The sequence below is a fragment of the Phasianus colchicus genome, chromosome 21 (assembly GCF_987193195.1).
Source record: "Phasianus colchicus chromosome 21, bPhaCol1.hap1.1, whole genome shotgun sequence".
Lineage (NCBI taxonomy): Eukaryota > Metazoa > Chordata > Aves > Galliformes > Phasianidae > Phasianus > Phasianus colchicus.
The window spans coordinates 5,797,281-5,810,353 of NC_143456.1; the positions used below are offsets into that span (position 1 = coordinate 5,797,281).

The following is a 13,073-nucleotide window of genomic DNA, read 5'->3' on the forward strand; positions in this document are numbered from 1 at the left end:
GTAATAGAAATGCTTGCAGTCTTGTTCAGTTGCTGTTCTTGGTGTAGTTGAAGTGATCTTTTTAAGCTTACTTAACTCCACTCAAGATTCTGGGTAAGAGAAACATGAAAACAGAGGTCTTGGTTCTGAATCTGTAAAGTGGCATTGAGGTAAGTGACAGTGGTGAGAGCTACAGAAGCACAGTTTGTGGTTTAAGAGTAACTGTGCAGTTCTGCATGGCCCATTAGAATTTATAGCACTTCAACCGGTTGCATTCTTCTATATCCAAAAGCAGTAGGCTGCTAAAATATAGCCAGTGTAGATATCAATATGTGGCCACACATAGAGCTTCTTCTGTAGCCCTAAATATAGCCGAAGTCACGCCAATTAGAAATAATGGATATAAATGTTTTACAAAGATTAATTGCAGATGTTTATTTTGGAATTGATAGGGAAACCATAATGTTCTCATGTAGACAACGTTAAAATGACTACTTCACGTTGCCAATTACATCTTTCAAAAAGGTATTTAAAACAAATATCTCTAAAACAGTCTGATTTCTGAGAAACCAAATTAACAGCCCAGCAGTAATTAGCACTCGTACGTTGTGATGAAAGAGATGCTGTCATTGTGTAGACACAGCCCGCTTCCTTGGGTGCTTTGAATGCACAAAGTTCAGATTTGTGCCTAAATGTGTTTTTGGGAGGAAGTCTGATAGCAGACTGAAAAGGCAGCTCCTAATGGATCGACTTCGTTTAACTTCACACACTGAATCATGGTGGTTGCTTGTAATTATGCAGTATTTCCATAAATTTAATATGCTATGAGGGGTTAAAAACAATACTACATTGAGCCCCCAAAAAACTGATTTTTTTTTTTTTTCTTTTTCTTTAGAAGAACACTGCTGCCTTCTCAATGGAAGTGATGTTACAAGGACTGTCCCACTGAGATCAATGAGGTGTACTGCTCATGGCCTGCTTTTCTCACAGTTCTCTCCCCATTACTTTCATACTCTTTTCTTTTTGTTCGAGGTTTTGTTGTTGTGAGCGCATGCAAGCCTGTTTAAAAAAACAAAAAAAACCAAAAACTAGAAAAGTCACTGTTAAATGTAGAACTGTATTACATGTAAACAACTACTTCTGAGGTTTTCAGAAACACAGAACAATGCCTGTGTCTGAAATTGCTCTTCTGTCGTCTTAATCCCAAGCCTCCATCCTCAAGGGTCTTTTATTTTATTTTTTTCTCCCTTCAGCAGTTTGGTTTTCAGTGTATGAAAATCTCAGAGGAGTGGTCTGTGCTCGTCCTAAACGGTTTTTGGTGGAACAGTTTTATTTTATCAACATGTGGAAATGGTTTAAATACCTTTTATTTAAAAAAAGAAAAGAAAAAAAGATAAATGACATGTATAATTACAATTCAATGATCTTTTGTATTTTATTTTTCAAAATAAATGCTTTAAACGTGACTTTTTGCCTCAGAGTCGGGGTTGAAATGATTCATCTGTGAAGATGTCGTCTGTGACGCAGTCTGAGCAGTCACAGGCACGGGTTGATAGCTGGACTTGGTGACTTCAGTGGTCTTTTCCAACCTTAGTGATTCTAGGAGTGATTCTGTCTCATGTCTTGGCTGTGGATCTGTTTGAGGTTTGATGTTGGGTGGGTTTTCTTTGCTTTAGGAGCTGAGCAATGGGACGAAATGAAGGTGGGTGCCCACTGAGAGGCGTGTGGGCTGTAACGTGGCGTTTGTTTCCCACAGGGGTAGGCAGGGAGGTTTTAGCCTATGGAATTTGTTCACCCAGAGCAGTTGTGTTGGGACAGGTGGTGATGGTGGGGAAATGGCTTCTTCTGAAGGACATTCCTTCCAGCTCGTAGCACAGTGCAGTCAGATGGATACCCCGAAGCTCTGAGCGCCCATCAGCCACTCAGGAACATCACTATTGAGGTAAGTTATGATGGTTTGGTTTGGGGATTTGTTTTGGTTGTATTTTCTGACCTGGCACTCAGCCCAGTGAAGATAATCAGGGTTATACACTGAGTTTACCTAAAGGCTTTTTCTCCCCTCCCCCTCCCCCCCAGTTGTTTCTCTTTACCCAAATTCTGCTTAACAACGTGAAAGAGCTTTATTTTCCTTCATTTCCGTTAGCTAATGCACTTCCTCTTGCAGTGATTTAATTGCATTTGATAAAGCAGAAGCAGACACACGCTTTTAGGTGCCTGCGGGGAAGGGATTCCCCTCAGTTACCCAACTGGGCACCAAACCCTCCTTAGAACTGAAGAGAATGCGAAAACGAGGCGGGAGCGCCCCCTGGTGTCTGCGCGGCGAGGACCGCCCCGCTTCCCGCCCTTTTCTCTGAGGCGGCCGCAGGTGTTTCCCCGCAGTTCCTCAGCGCCGCCGCCAGATGGGGGTGTGGGAAATGGCGGTCTGAGAGGAGGGCGCTGCCCTCGCCTGTCACGCCGCCAGGACCCAGCTGTGCTGAACCCACTGATGATTAACAGGACCTGGCAAGGTGCTAAGCCAGAGCTGGCGTTTAGCTGCCTCGTTAATACTCAATTAATCGAGCGCCAGGCTTGCCTAGGCGGCCTTCATCTCCAGTCAGGCCTCCCCTTGCCCCACATTGGTGTGAGGAGATCTCTGCTGGCAGGGCGCCTTCCCCTCACACGCTGCACGTCTTGCTCTTAAGCATCTCTCTGTAGCCTAACACAGAAGCTGCGGTGTGCTCGCATCTCAATCCGCATCACTTCTCACTAATAATCAGTTATACTGACAGTGTGGAGTTTTACAGTCTGATTCACAGCGAGTTCAGGGATTCCCGCCCCGTTTCAGAGCGTCTGTTTGGTCTTTGTACACAGATTTATTAGAATCGCTGTATCTGGATGCCCTGCCTCTTCTGCTTTGCTCACGTAAACCTCACATCGTGTGAGACAGAACGCAGGTCCTGCCCTGCTGTGTAGCAGCTGGGTCGAATGGCCCCAGATACAGCTCCCATGGGTTGGCTTTATCAGCACCCGTGTGGGTTAGCAGATCTTTTGTGTTGGGCTCACAGACCTTTGCTCTGATGGCGTTTAGTTGTGCCATCGTTGGGTCACTTTTCTATAGGGATACAACTTTGCCAGCAGCGTAACCTCTGAAGGTGTTTAGGAGAAAGTTGCTGAAGCCAATATAGAAAAGCTGAGGGTACAGCAGTGCTTTGAGAGGCTTTTTTAAAAATAATTTTATTGTCAGCACACATTCCTAATGCAACTCTGGGGCTGCTGCCATTGCCCAGGGAATGAAGCACGACCTGCAGGTCCAGTTCAGTAACCTTTCTTTGTTGTGCGTGTTTGAGACGGCGTCTGAGCAGTCAGAAAAGCTCGGGGAAGCAGCCCAGGCCATTCCAATGACAAGGAGCTCGTAAACCAGGAGGAGGAATCTCTGGTAGAGTTGGATGGTGCTGACACGGCTCAAATAAATATTTGATTTAGAAATCATTTTGTTGAGGGATGATGCATTCTCGTTAATTATCTGTTGAGGTGGCCCTGGACATCCTTGAGCATGAAATGGATGCGTTTACTTAAAGTTACAGGGTTGGTTTTGTTTGTTTATTGTGATGGTTAATAGAGACGTGCTGATTACCCACTGCTTGTGCCATATTCTTCATAAAACCCTGCACTAATTATGGGCTGAGGTCTTAGCGAGGTTCACAATATATGTAGGATGTTGTACAGCAATTCCAAAGGTTATCACACGTAGTAATGAACTTACACAGATGTTTTCTTTTCCTAAACCTCGATGTCTTGCTAAGGGAGGATCACGGTGCCTGCATCAACAGTTAGCCAGACACAACAGCTAATCGTAGCCATAGATATTTCATGTCACTACTTCTTGTTGCTGGGGAGTGTAAGCAGTCCTTATGAAACATTTATGTAGTCGAGAGGCAGCGCCCAAGTAGCAGATGCTCCTCCTCCTTTAATAATTTACAGTAATGGGAGGGAGGCGGGGAGCGGGACGGGACCCCCAGCGGTGTCAGCGCGTCCGGGCGCTGCGATGCACGGCAGCCTTTTACGTAACGCGGGGCCGCCGCTCCGCACCTGGAGCCCGGGGCGCGCCGCCGCCAGCAGGAGGCGGGAGCGGCGCGGGAGCGCGCTCTGCCGCGGGCCTATCGCTGCCGGCGGGCGGACCGCCCTCATCCCTCTAGCCAATGGCAACGCGCGGCAGTGCGCTGCGCAGCCAATGGGCGTCGGGCTCGTACCCCGCGGCTGGTGGGGCCGTGCTGGCGGAGGAGCCCCGCTGGCCGCGGCCCAGCCCCGCCCGCCGGTGCCGGCGCTGCCCGTGGGCCGGTCCCCGTGCAGCCGCCAGCGCGCGCCCCGCCCGCCACGTGACCTTCCGCTACCGCGTGGGGTGGGAGGGCGCCCGCCTGACCGGGGTCTCGCTTCCCGTGAGCAGTGCCGCGGCTGCTGCTGGGCAGAGCCAGAGGGATGGTGGTAGTCACAGGGCAGAGCAAAGGGAGCGGAGACCCGGATGAGGCCATGTCGAGCTCGGATGCAGAGGATGACTTCCAAGAGCCAGCCACTCCCACGGCCACCCAGGCGGGCCAGGCGCTGCCGCTGCTGCCCCAGCAGGTAAGGGCTGCTCGCTGCCCAGCCCCGGGCGTCGCGGCTCCCGCAGCTCAGCGCCACGAACCCGCGTCTCTCCTGGGCTGTCAGCGCACGTCCAGCTCGGTTTGGAGCCAAGCCCTTGAATTACAGCGATTGCTCCCCATCTCCGTCCCTGCTTGAGCTTGACAAATACGAATAAGTCTTTATTCTGACAGCGAGGCAGCTTATAGTGTGATGCAATGTGATGCTAAGATTTTGGGGCCTGCTGTCAGCCTCATTTAAGTGCAGAATCACTGATTTGCCAGTGTGCTGTAAGGGAACCAATGGAGACGCAGCCAAGTGCAGGTGCCAGGGTTGGCCTGGGAGTGTGTACCTCCTCCCCTTTTTATTTTTCTGCATGGGAAAGGAGGAGTTGTTGTTTTGTTTTGTTTCTGATTTATTTTCTTCCTCAAAATGCCGAAAGGAGGCATTCACACTTTTAACAGATATCTGGTATGAAAGCTGTAGTGACCAGTGCTGTTCCAGATTTCTGTCTAAAATTCACCCAGACAACATCTAGGGTATATAAGATGTTGACCCATGAAGCTCACTGCTTTGTGGCAGCAGGGCAGAGGCATTTGTCAGACCAAGTTTTGTCACGGTGGCACAGATTGTATGCTGGGTCTTCTACAAATCCCTACTCTCTTGGCCTGTGCATAACTACAAAGCATTGGAGGCTCGTTTCTGACAGTGTGATTGCTTTTCCAGTTCCCAGAAGTCATTCCACTGAATGTAGGAGGCATGTATTTCACTACAAGGCTGTCAACGCTGAGGCGTTACGAGGACACGATGTTGGCGGCGATGTTCAGCGGAAGGCATTACATCCCCACGGATGCCGAAGGCAGATACTTCATTGACAGAGATGGAACTTACTTTGGGTACGTGCAGTGTCCTCAGTATGCTTCCAAAGTGGTGACTGAGGGAAAGGAAAACTTAAGTTTTATGCTTGTTTTTTCTAGTTGAATGATGTCTGCGGAGTAGATTTTAGGAAAGTGGCGTTGGTGTGCATCCATGCCTTAAAAATCTCTGAGAAAAAATGAATTGCAGCACGTCACCATTGGGAATGATTTATTTTGTTCTTAAGGGCTTAAGCTTTACAGTGGAGAAGGAAAAGCAGCTGATAATGTTCTAGAGGACAAATTCACGTCATCTGCTTTGGAACATCTGCTCTCAGAGAATCAAGCTGTTTTGCTGCTTTAAAAAGTGACGTATTTGGCACTTGACTGGTTTATACCAATCTACTCCATTAAAATTTCAGTGATTAAAGAAGTATTTTAGTTCCCCAAAAATTCCTGTTTTAATGAAGATCTTTTTTATGTTAATCACATTTTTCATTATCTATTTCCCCTGAATTGAATATGCAAGGGAAAGTATTATTAGGCTTTAACCAATGCATTTCTGACAATAAAAGTGGACTTCTAATGCAGTATCTGTGCCTGTGATGGGTTGTAGCTTTATAAGAAGAAAAAATTACCGAGGTACGTATGCTGTCTGGTAAGGGAATAACCTCTGGAGCTCTTCAGAAATACATTAGATTAAAGCACAACTGGGGGAGGGGGGCAAACAACACTTTAAAAAGTATTTCTTTGAATAATTTTTGCTGACAGTACCATATACTTTCAGGATTCATTTTGAACTTTGTAGCCTGTGTGTAGCTTGTTTTATTTTTAATAAAAATAACCTTATGTTTCAATTCTGTTTGAAATGATGTGAGATCACTAGAAAAGACGCACATCATTTCTTGCAGTGTTCATAGGTTAGGGTCACAAAGCATGCTTTGCAATTTAACTTAAGTTACTTGTTTGTCCTTGACATCTCCTTAGTCCTTCTCTGCTGAAGGATTGCTTTATTTTCATGGCATGTTTGAACTGTACCTTAATGTGGGACTGAAATAGATTTAGCCACTGTGAAAATATTTTTACATTTGGCAATTTAGAAGTTCCTGCCATCTTGTTGGAGAACCAATTCATTTGTGATGTTACTGATCTGAAGTCAAATTGTAGTGGGAGCAGAGAGCCAAGTTAGCACTTGTTACGTGAAGATTGCAGTAATGCTTGTTTTACTTGATATGGTCAGTAGTACTTGATTAATGCTTATCAGGTGATTTATTTTCCTCTTTAAAACTCCAGGGGTTTAACAGTGTGTCAGAATCACAAGGAAATATTATTTTTTTCTCTCATTTTTTCTTATTGTATGAATGGATATGGCCCTGATCCTGTGAAAGGAGCACCTCCTTTGCAAATGTTCCATCCATTCACATGGAACCTTGGAGTGGGGTAAAACGTCCGCATGTCAGATTCTCCAGGAAAACTAAATAAGTTTTTGTCCCAGATTGAAATTTGGAATACAGTGACTATGATTTCTTTCCCATAAAATGGCCTTTTCTATTTTAAGGGGTTACTCCCTCAACTTTTAGTTAAAAACATTGGCTGGAAATGTAACTCGTGCTTATTTGAGTTACTGAAGATTAAGGATTTCTGTCTCAGTAGAGTAAACAATGAATACACAGTGTTTCCTTTCCCACGCGCAACAGTTTTGCTGGAAACTTGTTAATTCTCAGTGTTTTTGTCCTTCTTTCAGAGACATCCTTAACTTTCTGCGGTCTGGTGACCTGCCGCCCAGAGAGCGAGTGAGGTCAGTTTACAAGGAAGCTCAGTATTATTCCATAGGACCATTGCTAGACCATCTAGAGGATGTCCAGCCTCTGAAAGGAGAGAAAGTGAGGCAAGCTTTCCTGGGCCTAATGCCATACTACAAAGGTAAATAAACAAAGCACTATTGACTGTTGTATCTGCCATGATTCAGATAGTTTACGTGGTGCTTTTAGGCCTCCTTTTAGACTAATTCCATTGTATGTCATAAGTTTCTTATGTATCTCCCATGCTGCTTAGGCCTCTGAGGCTTTCATGTGAGATTTGTTCCTGATGCATCTGAGGTTGTGAATTTTTTATGCTGTGTTCAAAGGGAGCCAGATCTAGGCCACAACATGCAAGGCTTATCACTGAGCAGGAGCATCTCTGTGCCTCCCTGTTTGCTCCATTAGAGCCTGCAATGGAATCAGTTCAGGCACATGGTGAGGACACCAAGCTCACAAGACAACGGAGACTGATTTAATGAATATAGAATGTAGCTGCATCCATCTTTGTGTTACTGCTAATACTATATTAACAATAACATGTAAACACTGAAGTAATGTATTTCACGTGAAAAAAGAATAGATTTAATTTCTTTCACTAGGTGTTTCATTGTTACTTTCAATTTTTGTTTCTTAGATCATTTGGAGCGGATAATTGAAATAGCAAAGCTTAGAGCTGTGCAAAGAAAAGCAAGATTTGCAAAACTGAAAGTCTGTGTCTTCAAAGAGGAGATGCCCATCACTCCTTATGAATGCCCACATTTCAATTCTTTACGTTTTGAAAGAAGTGAAAGTGAGGCAAAGCTGTTTGAACATCACTGTGAAGTGGATGTATCTTTTGGACCTTGGGAGGCTGTGGCTGATGTGTATGACCTTCTGCATTGTATTGTGACAGACCTGTCTGATAGAGGGATAACTGTGGATCATCAGTGTATTGGTGTGTGTGATAAACACCTGATAAATCACTATTACTGCAAGCGTCCTATCTATGAGTTCAAGATCACTTGGTGGTGAGTTGTTTTGTCCAGAATGGTGCAGGAGATGAAAGGACTTCTAGATGACAATTGCTTTTAATATTTTTGCAACATGTCTCTGGAAATGCATTGCTGCTAACATATATTGGAATCAGTCTGCTGAAATGTTGGCTAGTGCTTAGCTGTTCAGCAAAGAGGGACCTGTCACAGAGGTTGAAAAACCTCTGCAATATTAAAAAAACCAACCAAACAGCCTGAAACAAGACTGTTGGCTCAGGTACCTTAATGAGGCACAAAACAAAATCACCTCATGGAAATTATGGAGAGGAGTGTCTGACATTTATTTTTTAATGTGCCACCTACTGTGTGGCTGCAGTCCCATTGTCTGCAAAGTGGGTGTAATGGATCTCAGGTGCTAGTAAGTAATGCTGATAGAACGTGGTTCCATTTTACACACTTCAGAGTGTTCCAGTCACTATGTAGGCCTGCCACTTCATGGATTGAGTAACACCCCGCACAGAGATCCTGCAAGTGTCATTTTGGTGTAATAGACAATTTAAAAAAAAAATAGAGGAGTATTGTTGTGAAGATTAAGCTATATACATATTTTAAAAATTAAGAATCTGCATTGTATAATATTTAGTTGTTTCCGTTGTTATAAAAAGGAACAGCAGGTTTGGAGAATATTCCTTATTGCTTTTTGGAATAATTACCATTCATGAAAGACTTGTGCCTGTTTTTAGCCTTAGAAATTCTAAATGTTTACAGCATCTACAAAAAGAAACTATAGAATCAGGTCATTTGCAGAGGCTTTTGGTGAACGAGTAACTCCATGTGTACGTTCCTATTAGCAGAAGTATTAAGAATATTTAATGTGTATTATTTTATTACTGATTCTTTTTACAGTCTGTGCTATTAAACTTTGTTCTAGAGCTAGTCAAATGATGATATGAGACAAGTGCTTCCTTCTCCTCACCTCTTCAGTTAAATCTAACTTCCAGCGTTCTTGCTGACACTTCTCTGTGTGATATCAGCACCTTTTTTTCTTCCTTCATATTCTGGTATTTCTCCACTTAGCCACTAGTGTATCTGGGAAGTACATTTATTTCCATGCTGAAAGAGGCAGCTTTTGCAGAGCCATGTTCTTTCCAGAAGGTAATTTTTGCACTTCTGACATTGATAACCATCTGCTGAAGCTCCATTTCTGTCTGTCCAAAGCTGAAAGATAGATGGAGCTGTCTGAAGATGCTGTGAGCTTCAGAAAATGAAACTATTGTTCAGAAAGACCCCACCTGAGGCAGCCTCACAGTAATCTTGAGGGGAGCTGGAAAGTACATGTCTGCATATTGAATTCCATTGGACTCGTTAATCCAAGATTCTTGCTTAATTAAACTTCTGACCAAAATACTTTAGACACATATTAATTATGATAATAAAAATGATCATTTACCTGAGATAATTCTTAGAATAATGATTAAAAACTTGACGTAAAATTGTCTCAAAAATATTTTGAGGAGGCTGATTGTTTGCATTGATTAATGTTCACACTTCTATGTGTTTAATTTAGGAATTTTTATTAAATGGTCTCTCAGAGTCGGGGACATAAAGTTTTTAAGAGCTCTTTGCAAGTGCTTATGTGGAGTTCATTGCTGTCAGGTGCTGACTTTCAGGTCCAGAGTTGAAATTGTAAAGCACAGTGTTGGGAGGAGGGAGGTGAATGTCACTTAGGTGTATTTGAATCTATCAGTTCAAATTTCTTTGGATTTAATTGTTCCTTGAGTATTATTGTGTTACAAGTTCCTGTGCCTCTATTTGACTACCTACAATTACAAGTCAAACAAACTTTCCCTAAACTGAGAGGAAGCTTGCATGATATCTTTTCTGCTGCCTTCTCTCCCCCAAGAATCTTAAATTGCAACCACGGTTTGGAATAAAATGATGTAAAACCTTAAAGCTGAGGCTTAGAAAGTTTTGGCTGCCTGTAAACTTCTGAGTTTATTAGGGTATGCAATGAGAATCCCAGTTGTACTGGAATATTCTCTTGTTATTTTTCTGCTGCTTCCCATATCACACAGGACGTAACTCTGGTTTGAATTTCAGCACCACTTATTGACATGAAGCAGGCAGTGATTTCTTTATTTTTGGCTTAAAGTGTTGTTTAGCTGTTCTCCTAGAGAAACTGTGACAAAATTCCTGTTAGAACCATGTTTGTTATTTCTTAATGTGCACGTGTTGCTATTTTGTAAATTTTTTCCTGTTAACTGTTTAAATAAGTGAGAAAGTAAGGAAACTGCCTAACCCAAAAGGTGAAGGTGAAAATCTGGGTCTGTATCAATTGCATCTTAACTGAAACTTTCATCCTTTCATATCTTCCAGAGGACAGAAATAATTAAGTGCAATATTGAAGGAGGAAACACAGATTTGAGCCAACGTGCTTTCATTTAACTCATACATGGTGTGTGGTGATTTGTACAAGTTAGCAATACTGTTACTAACTACGCTTGTTCTAAGCAGTCTTTGTTTACAGTGCGTTGATTATATTGCCTAATGTGCATTTGGGTTTTGACAGAAACAGAAGAGTAGTGCAGGCACATGTCAGGGAGTGTCATCCATCACTGGTTTATATGACATTACTGACTTTTCCTGGCATATAGCATGTGTTTTGAAATTCTGAGTTTGCAACAAAGATGTGAGTTTCTGATTACTAAATCAGTGTTTAAGATCATTGTTTTTTTATATCATAAATATGATATTATTGTCTAATTAAACTAAATACCTATGTAATACTGCTTTTTTTTTTCCCTTCTTGTTCAGGAATTTCTTTATATCTGGCTAAAGGTCTTTTAGGACATACTTAACTGTTGCTCTGTGTTTTTGTCACTTTATTATCTTCTCTGCTACTCTACCACACACATAACCCTACAGACACCCTGTGGCTACAAGCTGCTGCACTGTTCTTGGCAATTTGGCCACACAGAGTATGGTTTCATGTTATCACTCTGATGTTCTGGTGGACATCATCTCTGCAAATATTAAAAGGACAATGTTTGTCAGTCCATTGTCCACATTCACCATGAAGGAAAGACGGTTTTCATTCAGTGTTCTGAGACAGGATGAGTGCAATTTTGGTTCCAGATTGATGTTCAGGAACACATTTAGAAACAATTTTTATTTTTTTGCCCTTCTAAATGAGAAATCTGAAATATTTTCAAAGTATGGATTGCATGTCTGGATTTCAGAGCTTTCTCTGATTTTAATGAACAGCAGGGAGTGATTGTGAGATAGTCAGAGGGTTGTTGTTTAAAAAGTAGAGCTGTTAGATAGATTTGAAGTTGCTGTTTGTGTGAACACATGAAATATGGTTTTTTTTCTTTAGTGTAGTGCAAAAAGTAGTCTTAACACCAGTGCTTAGAATAAGTGACTTGGCCAGTTTCACAGTACATCAAACACTTTTGCATCGGTTTTGCTTTGTAACATGGGAAGGATACCTGTTTGTGAAACACTCATGATATAAAGATTTCCTGCAGCAGAAAGTTTGGCATAACCCTTGTGATGGATCTTTAAATGGTAAAGAAGTGTGCCTGGGAGATACATCATGATATAGTAAATACATGTACTTGTTAGTGTGGATATTTGTGAGATTTTATTGGTTTTGTTTAGTTCTGTAGTACTAATTCCTGAAACTAATATGAGATACAAGGAGTTCAGTGTTGGGCTTCTGATAAGCCTGCTTATGCCTTAAATGTCCCCTGTACTCATTGTGTAAAATCACTCATCTCAGAGTCATTCAGTACATGAAACAGTAAAGGCTATTATAGTTGCAGGAGAATTGAGAGTCCTTCCTGATTCTTTCCATGAGTTCTGTAGAGGATAAATTCCTAATGATTCAATTGCAGCCTCCATTCTTCTGATCTGCTTGGGTGAGGATGGCTTCAGCAGTGACACCAAGCAGTCACTGGGTTGGCTCTGGCTAGCTGAAGTCCTTGGAGGCAAAAGTCAAAGACACCTCAGCATGTGAGAAATGGATAAGATTGTGAGATTTGCACATGCACACAATCTGACTTTTAGTGAAGTGATTGTTAAATGTGCAGCAAATTCCAAAGGGTATTGATACCTGAAACTGTTCCAAGTGATAGCTTTGTTAAACCGTAATCTAGTTGGAGCCCTATTGTTCTAATGTGTGTTTGTGTAAGATGTTCTGACCAGTTCTTTTGTTAATGGCTCTCACCATTATCTGTGTTTTCCCAGTGGAACCTGGAGCCGAGTGAGCACAGCTCACAGCCCCCCAAGCCTGAACACAGCTTGTTTTGCACATACCCTGTGCACTGAGTACGTGCTGCTTATTGCAACAGTTACAGTAGGAAGGAATTAGTTCTGCTGCTTATTTCCCCAGGAAAAAACCTTGCTAGGAATAGGAATACTTCGGTGAGATCCCGCTGTGCTTCCCCACATCTCTGTTTTTCAGATGCTTAAGGAGGTGAGGTGTCTTGCTAGAAGATCCATGATGAGATAAGAGCTCTCTGGATTGCTCCTGGTTCCTTCCCTTTTCTGTAACTTCTAAATGAACAATTTCTGTCTGCAGGACATGCAGTAATCCTCTCTTCTGCACTACTGCATTTTTTGCTCTGTGAACACCCACTCTGATGTTTGAACTTCTAAGGTATTACAAAAACACCTGAGGAATTTACACAATCCAGTCCTTGTGGCAGCCTGGTTAACCTTGGTGTGTTCTTCCAGTTCCTGTGTGTAGGTTCACGTTCCTGTGATAAACAAAGTCTGAGAAGATGCAGAGGCTGTGCACTGAACTGGGAAACACAGCAGTGACTGGTGAGGTGTCTGCTGGATCAGACTGCTTGAATTTTAGCATTGAT

General features: G+C 42.7%; 1 protein-coding gene across 2 annotated transcripts; it reads left to right on the top strand.

Moving 5' to 3' along the window:
• The first annotated feature begins 874 nt into the window (after nucleotides 1–874).
• KCTD7 (potassium channel tetramerization domain containing 7) lies at nucleotides 875–10,996 on the top strand. 2 transcript variants are annotated; one of them, XM_090122681.1, is made up of 5 exons: nucleotides 875–1,921; nucleotides 4,403–4,578; nucleotides 5,302–5,471; nucleotides 7,174–7,352; nucleotides 7,866–10,996. In XM_090122681.1, exons 2-5 carry the CDS (start codon nucleotides 4,435–4,437, stop codon nucleotides 8,240–8,242), a joined length of 870 nt encoding a protein of 289 aa, XP_089978807.1. In that variant the 5' UTR covers nucleotides 875–1,921; nucleotides 4,403–4,434; the 3' UTR covers nucleotides 8,243–10,996. The 2 variants fall into 2 exon arrangements, with proteins under 2 accessions (XP_089978807.1, XP_089978806.1); XM_090122680.1 differs by lacking the exon at nucleotides 875–1,921 and adding an exon at nucleotides 2,051–2,486.
• Nucleotides 10,997–13,073: the final 2,077 nt, after the last annotated feature.